This window comes from Nycticebus coucang, chromosome 12, assembly GCF_027406575.1.
Source record: "Nycticebus coucang isolate mNycCou1 chromosome 12, mNycCou1.pri, whole genome shotgun sequence".
Classification (NCBI taxonomy): domain Eukaryota; kingdom Metazoa; phylum Chordata; class Mammalia; order Primates; family Lorisidae; genus Nycticebus; species Nycticebus coucang.
Window position 1 is genome coordinate 82441181 of NC_069791.1, and position 19161 is coordinate 82460341.

Genomic DNA, 19161 nt, shown 5'->3' on the forward strand with positions numbered 1-19161 from the left:
GCGCGAAATAACGGCCAGTGGCGGAGGGAGAAGGGGGGTGGAATCGTTGAGGGGGAAGAGGATAGAAGCCTCCCTGTCTCCCGCGCGCCCACCACCTGCGCCATCGTCAGCCAATCAGCAGCCGTCTCAGGGGTCTCGCGCTTGGGGCGACTGGGGCTGCTGGGTAGCTCCCCAGTCCCTCCTCCCGCCGGAGTCCCTCTCGTACCTCCCCCTCCCGCTGGCCTCGCGCGTGCTCGCGCTCGCGCCCGCTCCAGCCTCTTGTGTGTCCTCGCGCCCCCCGCCCGCCCTCCCCGCGCGCAGTGTGCTCCGCTCCCCCCCACTCTCTCCTCCCCCCTCCCGCCCGCCCCGCGCACCTCCTCCCTGGATTCCCCCTCCCCCACTGCCGCCGCCTCCTCCCGCCCCAGGGTGAGCGCGAGCCACCTCCCTCCCTCCCTCCGCCATGGATCCCAGCAACTGGAGCAGCTTCATCTTCCAGGTAACAACCCCCTCCCCCCGCCCCCACCTCCTTCCCACACCCCCTCCTGCCCGCCCTCCCTCCCGTCCCACCCCCCCCTCCGCGCGCCCGGTGCGCGCGCAGCTGTCCCCCTCCCTCCCTCGCGCCCTCCCCCGCCCTCCCCGAGGCGCCGGCTGGGCGCGCGCGCGGCGGGGGCCGAGGCTGCTCCCTCGCTCCCCCCACCCCGCCCCGCCAGGCTCCAACCGCCGCCGCCGCCGCCGCCGCCGCCTGGGCCCCCGCCCCCGGCCCCTGGCCCCCGGCCCCGCGGGGCCTCCCGCCCCCACCCAGGGGGCGTCGCCGCCGCCGTCGCCGCGGCGCTCCGCGGCCCGCAAGGCGCCCTCCTTCCCTCCCTCCCGCCGGCCGGGGTGCGCGGGCGGCGGGGCGGCCCGCGGGCCATGCGTTCGGCGCGGCCCAGCCCGGCCGGCCGGGGGCGGCGCCCCGAGCCCGGGCCCCGCGCGGCCCGCGCACCCGGCCCCCGCTGAGCCCTGGGGCCCCCGCTGTGGCCGAGGCCATGTTCCCCGTGTTCCCTTGCACGCTGCTGGCCCCCCCCTTCCCCGTGCTGGGCCTGGACTCCCGGGGGGTGGGCGGCCTCATGAACTCCTTCCCGCCACCTCAGGGTCACGCCCAGAACCCCCTGCAGGTCGGGGCTGAGCTCCAGTCCCGCTTCTTTGCCTCCCAGGGCTGCGCCCAGAGTCCATTCCAGGTGAGTAGGGGCCAGCCGCGGTGGGCCGGGCCGGGAGGGCGCTAACCCGCGCCTGCGGCCCACACGGTGCCTTGTCTCCGCAGGCCGCACCGGCGCCCCCACCCACGCCCCAGGCCCCGACGGCCGAGCCCCTCCAGGTGGACTTGCTCCCGGTTCTCGCCGCTGCCCAAGAGTCCGCCGCCGCTGCTGCGGCCGCCGCCGCCGCCGCTGCTGCCGTCGCTGCTGCGCCCCCGACCCCAGCCGCCGCCTCCACAGTGGACACAGCGGCCCTTAAACAGCCGCCGGCGCCCCCTCCGCCACCGCCGCCTGTGTCGGCGCCCGCTGCGGAGGCCGCACCCCCCGCCTCTGCCGCCACCATCGCCGCAGCAGCGGCCACCGCCGTCGTAGCCCCAACATCGACGGTCGCCGTGGCCCCTGTCGCGACTGCCTTGGAGAAGAAGACAAAGAGCAAGGGGCCGTATATCTGTGCTCTGTGCGCCAAGGAGTTCAAGAACGGCTATAACCTTCGGAGGCACGAAGCCATCCACACGGGAGCCAAGGCCGGCCGAGTCCCCTCGGGTGCTATGAAGATGCCCACCATGGTGCCCCTGAGCCTTCTGAGCGTGCCCCAGCTGAGCGGGGCCGGCGGGGGAGGGGGAGAGGCGGGTGCCGGCGGTGGCGCGGCCGCAGTGGCAGCTGGTGGCGTGGTGACCACGACTGCCTCGGGAAAGCGCATCCGGAAGAACCACGCCTGCGAGATGTGCGGCAAGGCCTTCCGCGACGTCTACCACCTGAACCGACACAAGCTGTCGCACTCGGACGAGAAGCCCTACCAGTGCCCTGTGTGCCAGCAGCGCTTCAAGCGCAAGGACCGCATGAGCTACCACGTGCGCTCACATGACGGCGCTGTGCACAAGCCCTACAACTGCTCCCACTGTGGCAAGAGCTTCTCCCGGTGTGCACGGGCCCTCGGCCACCCGCTGGGCCGGTGGGGAGGGCAGGACGGGCCACGGAGGTGGCCTGGCCGAGGCGAGGGAGGCGGCTCTGAGGATGGGGCAAGGGAGCCCCTCCCAGGGAGGAGGGAGGAAAGCTCTCCCGGTTTCCAGGGAGTAGGGGGTGGGACTCTGCAGAGGAGGTGGGTCTCGGGGCTGACGGAAAGCTTCGCGTGGGGAGGAGGCGGTGGCAGCGGCAGCCTGACTCCAGGGGAGGGATTTCCTGCTTGAATGGCACCGTGAAGGCCCGGGAGAAAAAGCAGGGGTTCTGGCAAGGCCGTTGTACAAAGTTTGGCAGATTTGGGGCACACGTCCTCACCCCTAACCCCAACCCCAACGTGTCCCCAGGCCGGATCACCTCAACAGTCACGTCAGACAAGTGCACTCAACAGAACGGCCCTTCAAATGTGAGGTAGGAAGTTCGCCTCCTCCTGTCCTGGTTTTCATGATTTTGATCCTCATTGTAGCTGTCTGAGTTCAGCCTCTCAGATCCCCTTTTTCTCTCTCTTCTTTTTGCCTTTTCACTCCATTTGCTCATCCCTTCTTCAAGGCCTCGTCATCTCACTCCCATTTCCTACAGATCAAAGATCCCCAAGGCTCTGATACCTTTAACCTCTTACTCCCCGCTCCCAACTCCCAGAAGCTTTAACTCTCCTGTGACACCCCCCCACGCCCCTCCCCCCTCCCCAGAAATGTGAGGCAGCTTTTGCTACGAAGGATCGACTCCGGGCGCACACTGTACGACACGAGGAGAAGGTGCCATGTCATGTGTGTGGCAAGATGCTCAGCTCGGCTTATATTTCGGACCACATGAAGGTGCACAGCCAGGGCCCTCACCATGTCTGTGAGCTCTGCAACAAAGGTACGTGCTGAGGAATGCCTGCAGGACAGGGACTAGGGTGGGCACCAATCAGAAGTCCTTTCATAGTTATGGGTTAAGGGTGCTGTAGCCAAGAGCTGGTGGCATCTAGAGTCCTTTAGGAGGTAAACAAAGCAGCATTGGGAACAGCTGAACATCATTAAATTCCAAGAAGTTACAACTGGAGGAGACGGTCTACCAAAAAGATTCAACCCTTTTGGTGTGCATGGTGTGCACGGGAGAATGGGAGTGGGGCACAGCTGCTTTAGGGAAGGAATAGTCAAGAAAGCTTGTTTCCAAGAGTCAGAAGGCAAGGTTTCAGCTGTGGAGCCACAAGTTCTTGTCTCAAGCTCCTGGGGCAAGTGGATTCCTCAGCAGGGATTTAGCAAGCACACACCCTTCCCCAGTAGCAGATAAAGCTGCTTTTAAACAGGCTTACATATTTACTGAGTAATTGGGCAGAGACTATGGGGCACTGAAGGGAAGGGACACAGCCGGCTCTGCTGAGGGTCAACCCTTCGAGGGGTATCAGTGTTCAGTCATCCTGGCCAAGATCTCCCAGTCATGAGAATGAGCTCTGTAGGTACCAAAGCTGAGAAGCAGACACCACTCAAACCAGGTCCCAAGCTCAAGTAGGGGCTGTCCCCCCCCCCACCCCCAACCAGCCCCAGCAGAGTAGTTGGCCCTAGGCTACCAAGGATGTGGTGGGAGGAGGACAGGGTCATCTGAGGAGGGCGCCCCAAGCCTAGGAGAAAAACCCTGTCTCTGGGGTCTCCGTCTGGCTGACCCCCATCCCCATCCGAATCCACCCCCCACCCATAGGCTTCACCACGGCAGCATACCTGCGCATCCACGCGGTGAAGGACCATGGGCTCCAGGCCCCGCGGGCTGACCGCATCCTGTGCAAGCTGTGCAGCGTGCACTGCAAGACCCCTGCCCAGCTGGCCGGCCACATGCAGACCCATCTGGGGGGGGCCGTCCCCCCTGTCCCAGGAGACGCCCCCCAGCCACAACCCACCTGCTGAGGGGGACCCCCGCACCCACCAGGCAAGGCGTGGGGCATGGCTGGGGGGCGGGATGGAGTGTGTGGGACAAGGGGGCTCAAAGAGCCCAATAGGGGAGCTCAGGAAGGCCAGGGATGCCCATCTGTCACTCAGCTTAGGGAGAATTCTGGGGACAGGGAGGGCCCTTGAGGAGAACTCTTAATGACTAGGCCAAAGCCTCTAGGGACCACACAGAATTGAGCAACGGCTGTGTCCCAGGGGAAGAGGTCTGGAAAGGAATCTGGGGTACGGGGCTCTTGCCATTCAGATCATGCTGTGATCTTGTGGTATTTTTCCCTGTCCAGGTACTGGTGAGGTTTGTCCAATGGCGGCGGCGGCAGCAGCAGCAGCAGCAGCAGCAGTGGCAGCCCCTCCCACAGCTGTGGGGTCCCTCTCTGGGGCTGAGGGGGTGCCTGTGAGCTCTCAGCCACTTCCCTCCCAGCCCTGGTGAGCTCCAAGTTGGTAGGGAGAGGGGAGAGTGCAGGAAAGTCCTTTGGTACAGTCTCCTCTTCCCCTACTTTTCTCACCGACTCCTTACTACTTCTCCCACCAACCAAGGAGCCTCCAAAACTAAAGGAGGAAGAAATATTTCCTTAGGGGAATTCACTAGGTTTTAACGATTTGTTTCTCTTGCTCCTCTTTTCTTCCTATCAGACCTGACCCTACACACACCTAATCCCCTCGGTTGTGTTGAAGTCCCCTGGACAGTGGCAGGGGTGGCAGAGGACAGGAGTAACCACTGCCCTTACCCCTTCTCCTCTCTGTAACCCCAGCCCTGTCCTCCTAGGGATTTGTGAGCCTTTCCCTCGATGGTCCCCTTATCCTCTTTCAGGCTTTCCCCCACTGTCTGCTGCCCCACCCTGGGGAGTTGGTGCTTTCTTTTTCTTTCTTTCTTTCTTTTTTTTTCTTTTCAGGGGGAGGGAGGAGAGGAAGGAGGGGAATCAAAGACTCTGTCCTAGAGAGGGAAGGAGGTGAGGTGAGGTGAGATTTGAGACCGACAGAAGCAGGGGAGGCAGAAGCTGTACCTTCTTTAAGGTGGGGTTGTTTGGGTGAAGCCCTAAACATCCTGCTTGAGAATTGGTGGGGGGAGGGGGAAGGGGAGCAAAGGAAGGAGCCAGGAGGGGCCAGAGGCAGAACAAGAGATGGAATCTTAGGGGGCCAGGGGAATGAAAGGATCCAGGGACTAGAGGTGCTTCCCGGGGTTGGGGGGAATACAGCCACAGTGTCTCCCCCTTCCCTCTTCCACCCCAGCTCCAGCCCTGGTCTTTTCTTTTCATCCCTCTTCCCCACGGCAGAAGCTCTGGCCCTGGCCATGTCATCGTGTTCCTGTGTCCCCTGCATGTTCCCCACCCTCCTTCCCCTCCTTTTGCGCGGACCCCATTACAATAAATTTTAAATGAAACCTGTCTCTGGCTCTGGGTTGAATGAATTGCCCTCCCTCAGCCCCTTGTCCCCACCCCAAGGGGTTTCTTGGCCTGGTATCACTCCGCCCAGTGTGGTTTTGGGGCTCTGGCTCCTCCCTTCTCAGGGGCAGCCCTTAGTGGCTGCAGCACAAGATGTAGGGTGGGGCCGGGGCTCCAGTGGCTGTGGAGAGCCAAGTTTCAGAACCCGGGAATACCTAACCCCAGAAAAGCCACTGGAGGTTTGATAAGGCAGGTTAGAAACCCAAACAGCTGCTGCTCTCCCCTGTCCACAGCCGCCGCTGCTGTGCAGGTGCCGCCCCCTCCCCTCCCCACCAGCATCCCCACCGGATACCTGCACACCCTCAGGGCCCTGAAAGGCGGTGGAGAATGATGTGCTGCAGGACGGCTGGGGAATCTGAGCCCTGGGACTAGGAGCAATAAGTGATGAACAGAAACTGCACTTTGCCCCCTCGATCTTGGCATGGTCCACCCTGTGTTTACACCAGCTCCTCTGCCCCAGCCCATTCCTGCTGCTCCAAGGCTGTCCCTGCAGCGTCTGCTTGCCCCTTGGAATGCCCTTTCCTGACCTTTCTCGGGCCTTTCCAGGGACTCTCTTAAACCTTCCAGTTCTCATTGCTGCTGCTGCTTCCTCGGGGGTAGGGGAGACCTGCAGGCTCCCTTCTCTGAAACCGCACCCTACTCTTCTGCAGCCTCCCCGCAATTTGCCCCATCTTCCTTCCCTCCTGATCGTAAGGGTGCCGCTATCCGTTCCAGCCTGCTTCTCTGGTCCTGTCTCTCCACGCAGACCCCTCTCCATTTCCCCCAACACCCTGTCTCTGCCAGGACCCCCGATGACCGTTGGCGGGAGGGGCTGGGGACTTACGAAGGGGGCGCCCCGCAAGGAGGCGCGCGTGGGAAGGGATAGGGAGGGGGCCCAAGTGGTCCCCGGGCGGGTTGCCTGGGTAACGCGTGGCTCCCTTGGGCTGGCCGGGAGGGGCCAGAGGCTTGCGAGGGGCGGGGGCGGCGCGCGGCGGTGGAGCGTAGGGGAGGGGACCGAAGAGGAGAGGTTGAGCAAACCAGAGGGGAGAGGAAGGGAGACCCGCCGCCGCATCCCTCCCTCCCTCGCTCGCTCGCTGACTTGCTCCCTCCCGGGCTGCGGCTGCGGCTGCGGCAGCGGCAACGGAGAGGTCCGGAGGCCAGCGTCGAGGTGAGACTGCGACCGATTGAGGCTGCGGGTAGGAGTGGACCGACGGCTGACGCCAGGCGGGTTGCACGGGAATGCGGGCTCCTGGCGGGCTGGCTGGTGGTGCTGGGCACGCTGCACCATCGGGTGGCAGAGGTCCCTGCCACCGCGGCGAGGGAAACCCTGGAAGAAGGGCTGACAGGGGGCCCAGAAGAGATAACCAGGTCCCCTCCTGGGAGGGGCGGGGGCATCCGCACCCCAAATGCGCAGCAAGAAACCCCCGCACCGCCTGGGCCCTGGGACGAGAGGAGGATGCAGAGGGAGTGGAATGCTTAGATCCTCTGTCGGAGTGTCTGGGCGTCCGCACAGCCAGCTTGTTGACTTGGGGGTGCTGGGACATCTGCTGTGATATATGAGTCTGGATCTGAGGGTGGACCCAGGAAAGGACCCTGTCGAGAGTCCTGTTTACAAAAGGGTTAATCTTTCCCAGGGCTCTCCAAGCAGAAGACTTTATGTCCCACCCCAAGGCAAAGGAAACCCCAACTTTTCTTCCTCTCCTTTGGGGCAGCACAAAGCTGGCCTGAGACAGGAGCATGGCCCTCTGGGGCTTGCAGTGCTTACAACCCCTTTGCCCTCTCCTCACACCAAGCCTGTCTTCTCCTCTTCCAGGGTTTGTTGCTGTGTCTGCTATTCCATACCCCCACCCCACCCCCAAAGGCCTTCACCCTTATCCCCTCTCAAGATGGCAGCCAGCAGCTCTGAGGTCTCTGAGATGAAGAGAGTTGAGAAGAGTCCTGAGACCCAGAGAGAAGGGCCTGGCCATTCTGAAACTGAAACTGGCCCTCTCCAAGTCCTAGCAGGGGACCCAAACCAGCCAGAGATCCTGGAGCCAGGCTCAGACACCACTGGGTCCTCTGTGGACTCCAGGCCTAAGGCTGGGCTGGTTCCAGAAACCACAGAGACCCCTGCTGGGGCCCCAGAAACAACCCAGGTCACAGACCTCAGCTTAAGCCCAGGAGGGGAATCAAAGGCCAACTGCATCCCAGAAGAAGCATGCCAAGAGCCAGTATCCAAGCCAGAAGTGAGCAAGTCTGCCACTGCAGACCAGGGGTCCAAGTTGGAGGCTGCAGCCCCACCTGAACCAGCCTCAGAACCTGCTCCCCAGCCAGACTCCCAGCCTGAGCCCCAGCCAGGTTCCCAGCCCACCCCCAAGCAAGATCCCCAGCCAAAGCCCCCTACCCAAGAGGACCCTATCCCTGAGGTCCTGACAGAGAGTATAGGGGAAAAGCAAGAAAATGGGGCAGTGGTACCCCTGCAGGCTGGTGACAGTGAAGAGGGCCCAGTTCCTCAACCTCACTTGCCACCCTCAACAAAATCCCCCCCAGCCAATGGGGCTCCTCCTCGAGTGTTACAGCAGCTGGTTGAGGAGGATCGAATAGGAAGGGTTCATAGTGGGCATCCAGGATCTCCCCGAGGTAGTTTGAGCCGCCACCCCAGCTCCCAGCTGGCAGGGCCTGGGGTGGAGGGGGGTGAAAGCACCCAGAAACCTCGGGACTACATCATCCTTGCCATCCTATCCTGCTTCTGCCCCATGTGGCCTGTCAACATCGTGGCCTTCGCTTATGCTGTCATGGTGAGCCCTATGGGACCCTGGCCCAGGCCTGCTATGGCTCCCAGCTTCCCACCAGCGCTGGGACAGAGCCCCAGGAGTAACCAGGCCTTCCCTCCCCTCTCTGCATGGATTCCACTTCCCTAATATACAGGGCCTTTGCTGGCCTCTCCCTAGAACCTACCCTGTAAGACGCCACTGTCTACATTTTGGGTGGGAGGGATATGAAGACACAGGGTTACACAGCCTTGCTGACCTGTGTGCCCTCCTCCCCTTGCCTCTCCAATCCTTTTTCCTCCCTTAACCTCTGTCTGTGAGGCTGACCTCTCTCTTCTGGACGACTCTTTCATCTGATCCCTGCCGGGCTGGCTTCTCCTGAACCTGGCCATGGCTTTGGTGCATCCATCCCTCACCCTAACCCCAGTCGCGGAACAGCCTGCAGCAGGGAGATGTGGATGGGGCCCAGCGTCTGGGTCGAGTGGCCAAGCTCTTAAGCATCGTGGCACTGGTGGGGGGGGTCCTCATCATCATTGCCTCCTGCGTCATCAACTTAGGCGGTGAGTGGGGTTTGGGAACAGACAGGGGAGGAGTGGAAGGGTTGATGAGGGCAGCATTACTAACCCTGCCCCTGCTCTCTCCTGTCTGTCCTTACCTCTCCTTTGTCTCTCCTTGTCTTGCCCCACCCTCCTCCCCTGTCTCTGTCTGCCCTTCCCTCTCCTTTCCCACAGTGTATAAGTGAGGGGCTCTACCCTGCATTCCAAGACTTCCCTTCCTGTTGGGAGCTGCCTTGGGCCCATCCCTCCCCTGGGGGGAGCCCAATCAATGGCTCTGGCCCCCACCCCTAGGGACCAAGAGAGCCTGAGCAGCCTTGTTTACAGCTTCTTTCCTGCTCCTGCATCCTGCCAGGCTCCTCTGCCAACTGTAGGCCTCCCTTCTCCCTGCACTGGTTCCTGCCTCCCTGCACTTCTGTCTGCATCCCCTGTAGCCTCTTGGCCCCCCCATCCCTGCACTTCTGGAAACCTCCCTGCACATCTCCCAAACTCTCTGCACTCTTAGCCTCCCTGCATCTCTCCCAGCCGCTCCCTGCATTTCTTCCAGCCTCCTGAATTCTCTGAACTTCAACCCTGGCCTCCTCTCAACTTTCATTGTTTTGGCACCTCCTCCATTCCTTTCTTTCTTTATCATCTCCCCTTCCCTCTCTACATGCCTTGCCCCCTTCTTCCTCCTGCTTTATCTCCCCTTAGCATCCTCTTCTCCAACCTCCAGCCATCATTTATTCTGCAGAAATTCCAGCACACTTAGATCAGTCTGGGGTAGAGGGAGCAGTCTTAGAGAGGGCTTCTTAGCCCGGGCTCCTACTGTTCTCTGTGGGACCTCCCAGGCCAGGATGCCCCCAGGGTGCCTTGCGGGTAGCAGAGCTGGCAAGCCAGGATTTGTTTGGGGACTTGTGCAAAGGTGGCAAGTACTGGTTCCACGCGCGCACATGGGAGAAGCGGGGGCGCGCTGTTGCCTAGTCGGCCTGAGTTGACCCCACCCTCACCTGGGCTTTTTAACCCTGGTCAGTGAGTTTCTTTCTTGAAGTATTGAGGCTTGGGTCATTCATATGCTTTGTAACGAAAGAATCCCCCAAAAATAGGACCAAAGTTTCCAGCTGCAGGGAACGAGGGAGGGGCGGGGAGCTCTATTTTCTAAGATGACAGGGGAAGTCTGTTGCATGCGACGGCCGGCTGAGGAGGCGGAGACCCGGCTACAACTAGGTTCGGAGTTGGCGGGTTTTTGTTTTTTCTTTGTTTTTTTTTCTTAAAAAAAAATACTGGGGAAACAACCAAAATTCTTTTTTTAAAGGGCATATGAAACTGATTTCTCCCTTTTTGTATGCCGGATGCTGCATGAGTCTGAAGCACCAATAAACGGACACTGCATGAGACTCGCCTCCAGTCTCAGTCCCTGCTTTCGTCCCACTGGGCGGGTGGTACAGTCTCCCTTCCGGCACCTACTTGGTGGTATATGCGCATGCGCCGTCCCGGCGGCCATCTTTACTGTGGGCGAAATCCTGTTATGCCCAGGCGTCTATTTACGCATGTGCGAGCCTTCCCTCGCTTTCGTCTTCCAAGTAGCTTTGAGTAAAGTGGGGCCTCCGGCGCCATTTCTGGGCGCCTGCGTACTGTGACCCTTCTCAGCCGGAGAGGCGGTTCTTAGCTCCAGGTGCGTACGGCAGCTCACAGGGCGCGGTCCAGAACTACGAGATCTAGGGAGAGGGCGCCGCGTCCAGATGTGGAGACGGGCGGTGTGAAGACGAGAAGAGTAGTCCTGCCTCTCTCCTTCCCCTATTTGGCTCAGAAAGTGGTTTCTGCAGGCTCCCGGGAACACTGGAGTGCCAGATCTCGATCCCTGGGGCGTGGTCCTTGGAGGGGACTGAGCGCCTCCTCCTGGGGACAGGCGATCTGGCCTCAGAGGCAGCTGTTGGAAACTGGTTCAGAGAAATATTGCCTAAACCGCAGGGGAGCCTTATTCCTTATTGGTGTGTACGTGGTGGGGGGGAGGGGGGCAGGACCCGGCTTAGTACTCCAGTATCTTCTGTCATCCCTAGTGGCCTATGTCCCTTGCTCGGGGTCATGGAGACACTGTGGCCGCCACGGCAGCGCCTCTGTCTGAAGAAGGGGAAGTGACCTCTGGCCTTCAGGCTTTGGCCGTTGAGGATACGGGAGGCCCCTCAGCCTCGGCCGACAAGGCCGAGGAAGAGGGGGAAAGAGGCCAGGAGGAGACCGAGCGAGAGGGGTCAGGGGCAGAGGATGCGCTGGGAGAAGTTCCCAGCCCTCGGGGGGAAGAGCATGCCGAGGGAGAATCCGAGGACTGGTGCGTGCCCTGCAGCGATGAGGAGGTGGAGCTGCCCGCCGGTGGGCAGTCCTGGATGCCTCCGCCTTCCGAAATCCAGCGGCTTTATGAACTGCTGGCAGTTCACGGTACCCTGGAGCTTCAAGCGGAGATCCTGCCCCGCCGGCCGCCCACGCCCGAGGCCCAGAGTGAAGAGGAGAGATCTGATGAGGAACCGGAGGTCAAAGAAGAGGAAGAGGAAAAGTGAGGACACACCCTTACACCTGGTCCCTAGGGCTCTTCTCCTGATGCCAGGAGGAAATAGGGAGGGGGAAAAGATGGGACTCAGGAATAAGGAAAGTGGATGGATGGAAGGGAGCAGGAGAGGAAGAGACAGTATACTCGGTAGAAGCACCGGTGGGGATGTTTGGAAATGTCCCCTCACCTTTCACTTTTTGTCCACCTGTCCCAGACCACATATGCCCACGGAATTTGACTTTGATGATGAGCCAGTGACACCAAAGGACTCCCTGATTGACCGGAGACGTACCCCAGGTACAAACAAGAGGGAAGAGTTGGGGGTAGGTGAAGGGCCTCTGCTCCCAGTTACCCAAAAAGTGGCTCCCTTAAAGAGGCCTTTGCTTGGTACCTCAGTTGTCATGCAACTTTTAAGTGCAGGAGAGAGCATTTACCCAGTGGCACCATCTTTCTGACTCTGTCTTGTTTTGAGAGACCACAACAGATAATTCTTTCATGTTTCCCATTCCTTTTATCTTATTCTCCCCCAGAAATTCAGGTGGTTGTGGTCACTAATTCTCTAGATCCACGACCTTCTACTACTATGTACGTCCCCTAGTCTGACCCAATTTCTGACCCATATGCCTTCCTAGAATTTATTCTTGCAGACTTTTTTTCTTTTTCTGAGATGGAGTCTTGCTGTGTTGTCCAGGCTGATCTCAAATTCCTGGGCTCCAGCAATTCTCTCACCTCAGCCACCCAACTAGCTGGGAGTACAGGTGCAATGCCACCACATCCAGCTAGCCTTGAAGCCATTCTTGATTTTTCTTTCTCTTTCATACCAGCAGCAAGTTCCATTAGCTCTGCCTCCTTATTTCCAAGTCCATTTGTGACTCTTCACTTTTAACATAATACCCCCTATCCAAGCCACAATCTCTTTTGCCTGGACAGTTGCAGTAGCTCCTAACTGATCTCCCTGCTTCCAGTTTCAGCAGAATGATCCTTTTAAAACATAAATCAAGTCACTTCTCTACTTAAAATTCTCCAAAGGATTCCATTGGTGTGAGGAAGAGCATGTTGTGGGAGAATCTAAGCTCCTCCTTGCCATTGTTCCACCCCCAGCTCTCTACACTCTTTATTAATTTTGTGGAGATAGGGTCTCACGTGTTGCCCAGGATGGTCTCAAACTTTGGACTCAAATAGTCCTCCCACATCAGCCTCCCAAAGTGGGAGTGAGCCACCAAGCCCAGCCTGTAGTTTCTTTGAACTGACCTCTCTGTTCCCACCACTTGCACTTGCACTTCCCCCTGCGTGGGATGGTCTTCACCTACTGGTACTTCCCATAATCTAGGACCTTCACTCCTCACTCTGTGTCCCAACCCCAAATCTCAAACCCTCCAGGACAGAGGTTGGAAAAGTGTGTTTAACAAGCCCTCCAAGCAATGAGTAAGATTCAGGCAGGTCAGGTGCATACTGCCTCCATCCCTTCCATATTTCTTTTCTTCCTTTCTTTTTTCTTTTTTTTTTTGGAAATAGAGTCTCACTTTGTTGCCCTCAGTAGAGCGTCTGTGGTCTCATAGTTCACAGCAACCTCAAACTCCTGGGCTTAAGTGATTCTCTTGCCTCAGCCTCTGGAGTAGCTGGGACTACAGGTGCCTGTCACAACACCTGGCTATATATTTTTTTGCAGTTTTTGGCCAGGGCTGGGTTTGAAACCGCCACCTCGGGCATATGGGGCCCGCGCCCTACTCCTTTTGAGCCACAGGCGCCGGCCCACCCGGCTATTTATTTTTGTTTTTTAGAGACGAGGTCTCATTCTTGCTTAGGCTGGTCTCAAACTCCTGAGCTCAGGTAATCCACCTGCCTCAGCCTCCCAGAGTGGTGAGATTATAGGCGTGAGCGCCCAGCGCCTCTTCCACATTTCTTACCTTGCCCTTCTCCAGGAAGCTCAGCTCGGAGCCAGAAACGAGAAGCTCGCCTGGACAAGGTCCTTTCAGACATGAAGCGACATAAGAAGCTGGAGGAGCAGATCCTTCGTACTGGGAGGGACCTCTTCAGCCTGGACTCAGAGGACCCTAGCCCCACTAGCTCCCCACTCCGGTCCCCTGGGAGTAGTCTCTTCCCTCGGCAGCGGAAATACTGATGGCTGCTTCTGCTGGCCCTAGGGTGCATTTTCTGTACCTGCTGGGGCCCTCCTCTCCTAACCCGTTCTGGGAAACTTGGGAGGAAGAGAGAAACCTCAGGTTCCCGACACAGCACCTTTTGGGAAAGAGGGAGTGTGTGTTGTGTTTTCTGTTGAACTTCTAATCAGAGACCTGGACTGAATTTTCTGAGTCTAAAATAAAAAGATGCAGAGTTATCTTAAGAGGAGGGTCTGCAACTGGAGCCTAAATGGTTTGGTTGGACTTGAGAGGATAGACAAAATTGGATTCACAGAGATTAGAAAATTAAAGCCAGATGGGGCAGGGATGAACTGAGCACTTATCTCCTGCTTCATACCCTCTGACCCTTCCCAGCCCACCCTCGTTCAAATGCAGCCTGCACAAATTGCACCCTGCAGGCTCTGAGGCAGAAACTCACGAGTGGAATGAGCCTTGGTGCCTTCAGCTCCAGCGGAGGCAGCCCAGAGGGAAAGATGAGAAGCAGATGCCAGGGCCCTTTAACTACCCAAGCCCCACCCCTCGGCCTTTTGTGCCCCGCCCTGCCGTGCCAGGAAATGATCTCCAGGGCTGGGCGAGAGTTAGCTTTTCCCCGGTCTGAGGAGTCTACGTTAGCCACCTTTCTAGATGTGAGTATGTCCCCAGATCCCAAATCAGTGGTGTATCTTTGTGCCCCTCAAGGCTGTTTGCTTTCTAGGACCTTGCCGAATCAGAGGGAAGAAGAAGGGTGGAGGCTTTATCTTGGGAGATTTTGCTTTCCTTGCTGAAGTTATTCCACTCCTCTCCGACCTCCAGCTCTGAAGCCTCTCTCTAACTTTAGGGGCCCACGTTTGAAGTGAGGTGGGGGACTTTGCAGGGGTCCATTCACACCCCTTAGAGCTATCTTGGTCCTTGCTGTGCTCACCTTCCTCCTCCTGGGGTCCTGGGCTCTGGCCTGTCACTTTGAGTGCCTAGAATCTAATTTATCCCCACTGAGACCCTACAGCCACTAAGTGGTGAGACTTTCCTACTGCCCCACCCAGCGCCAGGTCAACTGTGGGCCTTGGCAGATCATTTGAGAAGTCATTAGAGCAACATTAAGGTAGGAGTGATTTCCGGAAAGCATAGTGTTTGAGCAAGGTTTTTTGTTTTTTTTTTTTGAGACAGAGTCTTACTATATCACCCTCGGTAGAGTCCCGTTGTGTTACAGCTCACAGCAACCTCCAACTCCTGGGCTTAAGCAATTCTCTTGCCTCAGCCTCACGAGTAGCGGGGACTACAGGCGCCCAGCTATTTTTTGTTGCAGTTTGGCCAGGGCCATGTTTGAACTTGCCACCCTCAGTGTATGGGGCTGGCACCCTACTCACTGAGCCACAGGCATCGCCCAAGTTTGAGCAAGTTTCTTTTCCTTATTTTCGGGAGAAGGAAGTGAAAAATAAGTTAAGTTGGACCCACCAACCTGTGATCCTGGGGGTCTTAGAGCTGCCACCCTGGAGTCAAGCACTTGAGGGTAGAAGATGGTAGTTGCATATGTCCCCTGTACTGTGTTCCCTGCCCGAGTGGACCCTTGTATCTTTGGGGAAAAGGACTGCTGTCATGTGGCGCCCCCCACCCCAGTAGCTCTCCCGGAAGCTCCTGATAGTTTATGCCTTTGGCACACAGGGCAATAGACTGGCCCTGGGAGGAGCTGTTTGAGCAGGACAGCTCTTCGTAGCCATTAGCAGATAAGGCCCTTGAGTGGATGACCTGAGTGCTCCATGGTGACTGGGTGCTCAGGCTACCTTGTTGGGTGTAGCCCTCCCGGGTTCAGGGGGAACAGAGGCTGGGCCTGGCCCAGATTACAGGAAACACCTTTTTTGTTTGTTTTTGGTTTTTTGTTTGGGATTCATCGAGGGTACAAAGAACTAGGTTAAACTGATTGCATTTGTTAAAGTCCCTCTTTTACTTTTTTTTTTTTTTTTTTTAGAGATAGAGTCTCACTTTATCACCCTTTGTAGAGTGCTGTGGCCTCACACAGCTCACAGCAACCTCCCAACTCCTGGGCTTAGGTGATTGTCTTGCCTCAGCCTACTGAGCAGCTGGGACTACAGGCACCCACCACAACGCCCAGCTATTTTTTTTTTTGCAGTTTGGCCAGGGCCGGGTTTGAACCCGCTACCCTCAGTATATGGGGCCAGTGCCCTACTCACTGAGCCACAGGCACCGCCCCCTCTTTTACTTTTTATTTATTTACTTACTCATTTTGGAGGCAGAGTCTCACTTTGTCACCCTTGGGAGAGTGCTGTGCCATCATAGCTCATAGCAACCTCAAACTCTTGTGCTCAAGTGATTCTCTTGCCTCAGCCTCCCAAGTAGCTGGGACTACAGGTGCCGGCTACAATGCCTAGCTATCCAGCTATTTTTACAGGCGAGGTCTCACTCTTGCCCAGGTTGGTCTCAAACCTGTGAGCTCGGGCAATCCACCTGCCTCCGCCTCCCATAGTGCTAGAATTACAGGCATAAGCCACCTCACCTGTCTAAAGTCCTTATAATTGTGTCCCGCCCCCTGGAAAACACCTTTGAATTGCCATTGGCATTATCTCTGGGGCAGTAACCAGCCCCACCCAGGTCCTTAAGTCCTTGTATTTTTTGTTGTTTCTTTGTTTTTTGAGACCATGTGGCACTCACCCTCAGTAGGGTGCCGGGCGTCATAGCTCACCAAGCTCTTGTGCTCAAGCCAGGATTGAGAACCAGTGGGGAAAGTATCAATCCAGCAGGTTCTGTCACTGTCAGCATCATCTTGGGCCACTTACTGGCCTCCAGGCCTTCCTTTCCTGTTTCATGAAGTCAAAGGTATGCCTTAGGAGCTGAAACAGTAACTAGGAGGAAGAAGAATAAAGACTATCTCCAATTCCAGATGACTTCTCAGGGCAGGGAATTCCTTTTTTTTTTTTTTTTTTTTTTGGTAGAGACAGTCTCACCTTATCGCCCTTGGTAGAGTACCGCGGCATCACACAGCTCACAGCAACCTCCAACTCCTGGGCCTAGGCCAGGGGTCCTCAAACTGCGGCCCACAGGCCACATGAGGCAGTGTGATTGTACTTGTTCCCATTTAGTTTTTTTACTTCAAAATAAGATATGTGCAGTGTGCATAGGAATTTGTTCATAGTTTTTTTTTAAACTATAGTCCGGCCCTCCAACGGTTTAAGGGACAGTGAATTGGCTCCCTGTTTAAAAAGTTTGAGGACATCTGGCTAGGCAATTCTCCTTCAGCCTCCCGAGTAGCTGGGACTACAGGTGCCCGCTACAACACCTGGCTATTTTTTTTGTTGCAGTTTGGCTGGGCCCGGTTTGAACCCACTGAGCCACAGGTGCCACCCCAGGGCAGGGAATTTCATCTGTCCTCTCCCTAGCCCCTCCATCCAGCAGCCCCCTCCGTCCTCACCTCTGGGCTCTTGGTCAAGAAGAGCCTAAATGTGGATGTGAAGTCAGTGATCCAGCCTTGCCATCCGACCACTGCCAACCTCAAGTTCAGGAACAGGCTATGAAGTTCAGGATACTCAGGGACTCATCTTTGTGGAGTTTTTCTTCACATTTTTTTTTTTAAAGAGACAGGTCTCCGCTATTGCTCAGGCTGGTCTAGAACTCTCAAGCTCAGGCAATCCACCCATCTTGGCCTCAGGTGTGAGACACGCCTCCTCCTGTGATTTTAAGCTAGACGTTTCAGTCTTTGCTTAGAGCAGTGGTTCTCAACCTGTGGATCGCGACCCCTTTGGACTGTATTAAAGGTCCACGGCATTAGGAAGGTTGAGAACCACTGGCTTAGAGGATGGAAAAGTCACCTGACTCAGGAACTGCTCCCTGTTCAATTTCTTCAGCAGCTTCCTGGTTTATAGAAACTATTTCCCACTTTAGGGGTAATGTGACCCAGGAGCCAGGCCACAAGACCTCTGATCTACATCAGTGTTTTCTAAACTCACCCAATGGTAAGACTCAGCTGGGATTCTTAAAGCTGCTCATGCTGTCTGTCCAGCTTTACCCATGCCCCATTGGGTCAAGGTTTCCAGCAGAGACACTCTGGAACTTGTATTTTGGGCAAGTGCCCCCAAACAACAGCTCCCCCTGTTAGGTGTCTTTAACTGACTCATTTAATCCTCACAAAAACCTAGAAGTTAAAGAACTTAGGATCACAGGGCTTTGTTTTGTTTGTTTGTTTTCAGACAGAGCCTCAAGCTGTTGCCTTGGGTAGAATGCTATGGCATCACAGCTCACAGCAACCTCCAACTCCTGGGCTTAAGCAGTTCTCTTGCCTCAGCCTCCCAAATAGTTGGGACTACAGGCACCCACCACATCGCCCAGCTGTTTTTTGGTTGTAGTTGTCATTGTTGTTTGGTAAGCCCAGGCTGGATTTGAACTCACAAGCTCTGCTGTATGTGGCTGCGCCTTAACTGCTTGAGCTACAGGTGCCGAGCCAGGATCACAGGTTCAAAAGATGAAGCCAGAATTCACCCTGGCTACTATGACTGCAGAGACCCCCCAGACCAGAAGGCAGTAGTGGTTTCTCAGGCATAAATAGTAGCAAGATTCTGAATTTAAAACAAGGACTTAGAGCAGCAGTTCTCAACCTGTGGGTCATGACCCCTTTGTAACAATGAAAATACATTGTGGCATTAGGAAGGTTGAGAACCACTGACTTAGAGGATGGACACAGTAGCTCACAGCTGTAATCCCAACACTCTGGGAGGCCGAGACAGGTGGATTGCTTGAGCTCAGGAGTGTGAGACCTCATCTCTAAAAACTATCCAGGTGTTGTGGCAGGTGCCTGTAGCCTTAGGAGGCTAAGATAAGAGGATCACTGGAGCCCAGGAGTTGGAGGTTGCTGTGAGCTGTGATGCCATAGCGCTCTACAGATGGCAAGATAGTGAAGTGCTGTCTCAAAAAGAAAAAAAAAACTGGCTTCGCGCCTGTGGCTCAAACGGCTAAGTTGCCAGCCACATACACTTGAGCTGGCGGGTTTGAATCCAGCCCAGGCCCGCCAAACAATGCCGGCTGCAAACAAAAAATAGCCGGGCATTGTGGTGGGTGCCTGTTGTCCCAGCTACTTGGGAGGCAGAGGCAGGAGAATCGCTTGAGCCCAGGTGTTGGAGATTGCTGTGAGCTGTGATGCCATGGCACTCTACCCAAGGCAACAGCTTGAGGCTCTGTCTCAAAAAAAAAAAAAAATTACCAATGCTCGAATCTCACCCCAGAATAATCAAATCAAAATTGCCAAAGATGGGTGGCTCTAAAAAAAAAATTTCCAGGTGCAGTGGCTCACGCCTATAATCCCAGCACAGTGGGAGGCTCAGGCGGGAGGATTGCTTGAGCTCAGGAGTGAAGACTTGTCTGAGCAAGAGTGAGACCCTGATTGATGAAAAACCCAGCCAGGCGCTGAGGTGAGCACCTGTAATCCCAGCAGCTTCAAGAGTCCGAGGTTGCAGTGAGCTATGACCCCTTTGCACCCTGAGTACAGGGTAGAACTCTGTCTCAACAACAACAACAAAAAAAACAAGGTAAAATATTTTTTTTTCAGGAAGCTAGGCAAGAGGATTTCTTGATCCCAAGAGTTTGAGGTTGCCGTGAGCTATGACATCAGGGCACAGAAAAATAAAATAAAATAATGGCTATAATCCCAGCACTCTGGGACGCCACGGTGGGAGACTCTTTTGTACTCTGGAATTGGAGACCAC

At 56.6% G+C, this 19161-nt stretch overlaps 4 protein-coding genes across 10 annotated transcripts in view; all 4 read left to right on the forward strand.

The window, feature by feature from the left end:
- The first annotated feature begins 337 nt into the window (after positions 1–337).
- On the forward strand, positions 338–5475 carry MAZ (MYC associated zinc finger protein). 6 transcript variants are annotated; one of them, XM_053555076.1, is made up of 7 exons: positions 338–475; positions 1110–1196; positions 1280–2130; positions 2516–2579; positions 2858–3029; positions 4375–4516; positions 5321–5475. In XM_053555076.1, exons 1-7 carry the CDS (start codon positions 440–442, stop codon positions 5463–5465), a joined length of 1497 nt encoding a protein of 498 aa, XP_053411051.1. In that variant the 5' UTR covers positions 338–439; the 3' UTR covers positions 5466–5475. The 6 variants fall into 6 exon arrangements, with proteins under 6 accessions (XP_053411051.1, XP_053411053.1, XP_053411054.1 ...); XM_053555078.1 differs by having other exon boundaries at positions 4375–5475; XM_053555079.1 differs by lacking the exon at positions 338–475 and having other exon boundaries at positions 742–1196.
- A 369-nt stretch (positions 5476–5844) lies between these two features.
- PRRT2 (proline rich transmembrane protein 2) lies at positions 5845–10089 on the forward strand. 2 transcript variants are annotated; one of them, XM_053555051.1, is made up of 4 exons: positions 5854–6679; positions 7325–8288; positions 8689–8821; positions 8993–10089. In XM_053555051.1, exons 1-4 carry the CDS (start codon positions 6045–6047, stop codon positions 9001–9003), a joined length of 1743 nt encoding a protein of 580 aa, XP_053411026.1. In that variant the 5' UTR covers positions 5854–6044; the 3' UTR covers positions 9004–10089. The 2 variants fall into 2 exon arrangements, with proteins under 2 accessions (XP_053411025.1, XP_053411026.1); XM_053555050.1 differs by having other exon boundaries at positions 5845–6679; positions 8689–9218.
- A 246-nt stretch (positions 10090–10335) lies between these two features.
- On the forward strand, positions 10336–13676 carry PAGR1 (PAXIP1 associated glutamate rich protein 1). The gene is made up of 3 exons (XM_053555166.1): positions 10336–11342; positions 11551–11633; positions 13259–13676. The coding sequence occupies exons 1-3, from the start codon at positions 10861–10863 to the stop codon at positions 13456–13458; spliced, it is 765 nt and encodes a 254-aa protein (XP_053411141.1). The 5' UTR covers positions 10336–10860; the 3' UTR covers positions 13459–13676.
- Positions 13677–14007: 331 nt separating this feature from the next.
- Positions 14008–19161, forward strand: part of MVP (major vault protein) — a 32381-nt gene continuing 27227 nt past the window's right edge. The window contains exon 1 of the mRNA XM_053555033.1: positions 14008–14103. The gene's annotated coding sequence lies outside the window, so the exon portion shown is untranslated. The remainder of the gene's footprint in view (positions 14104–19161) is intronic.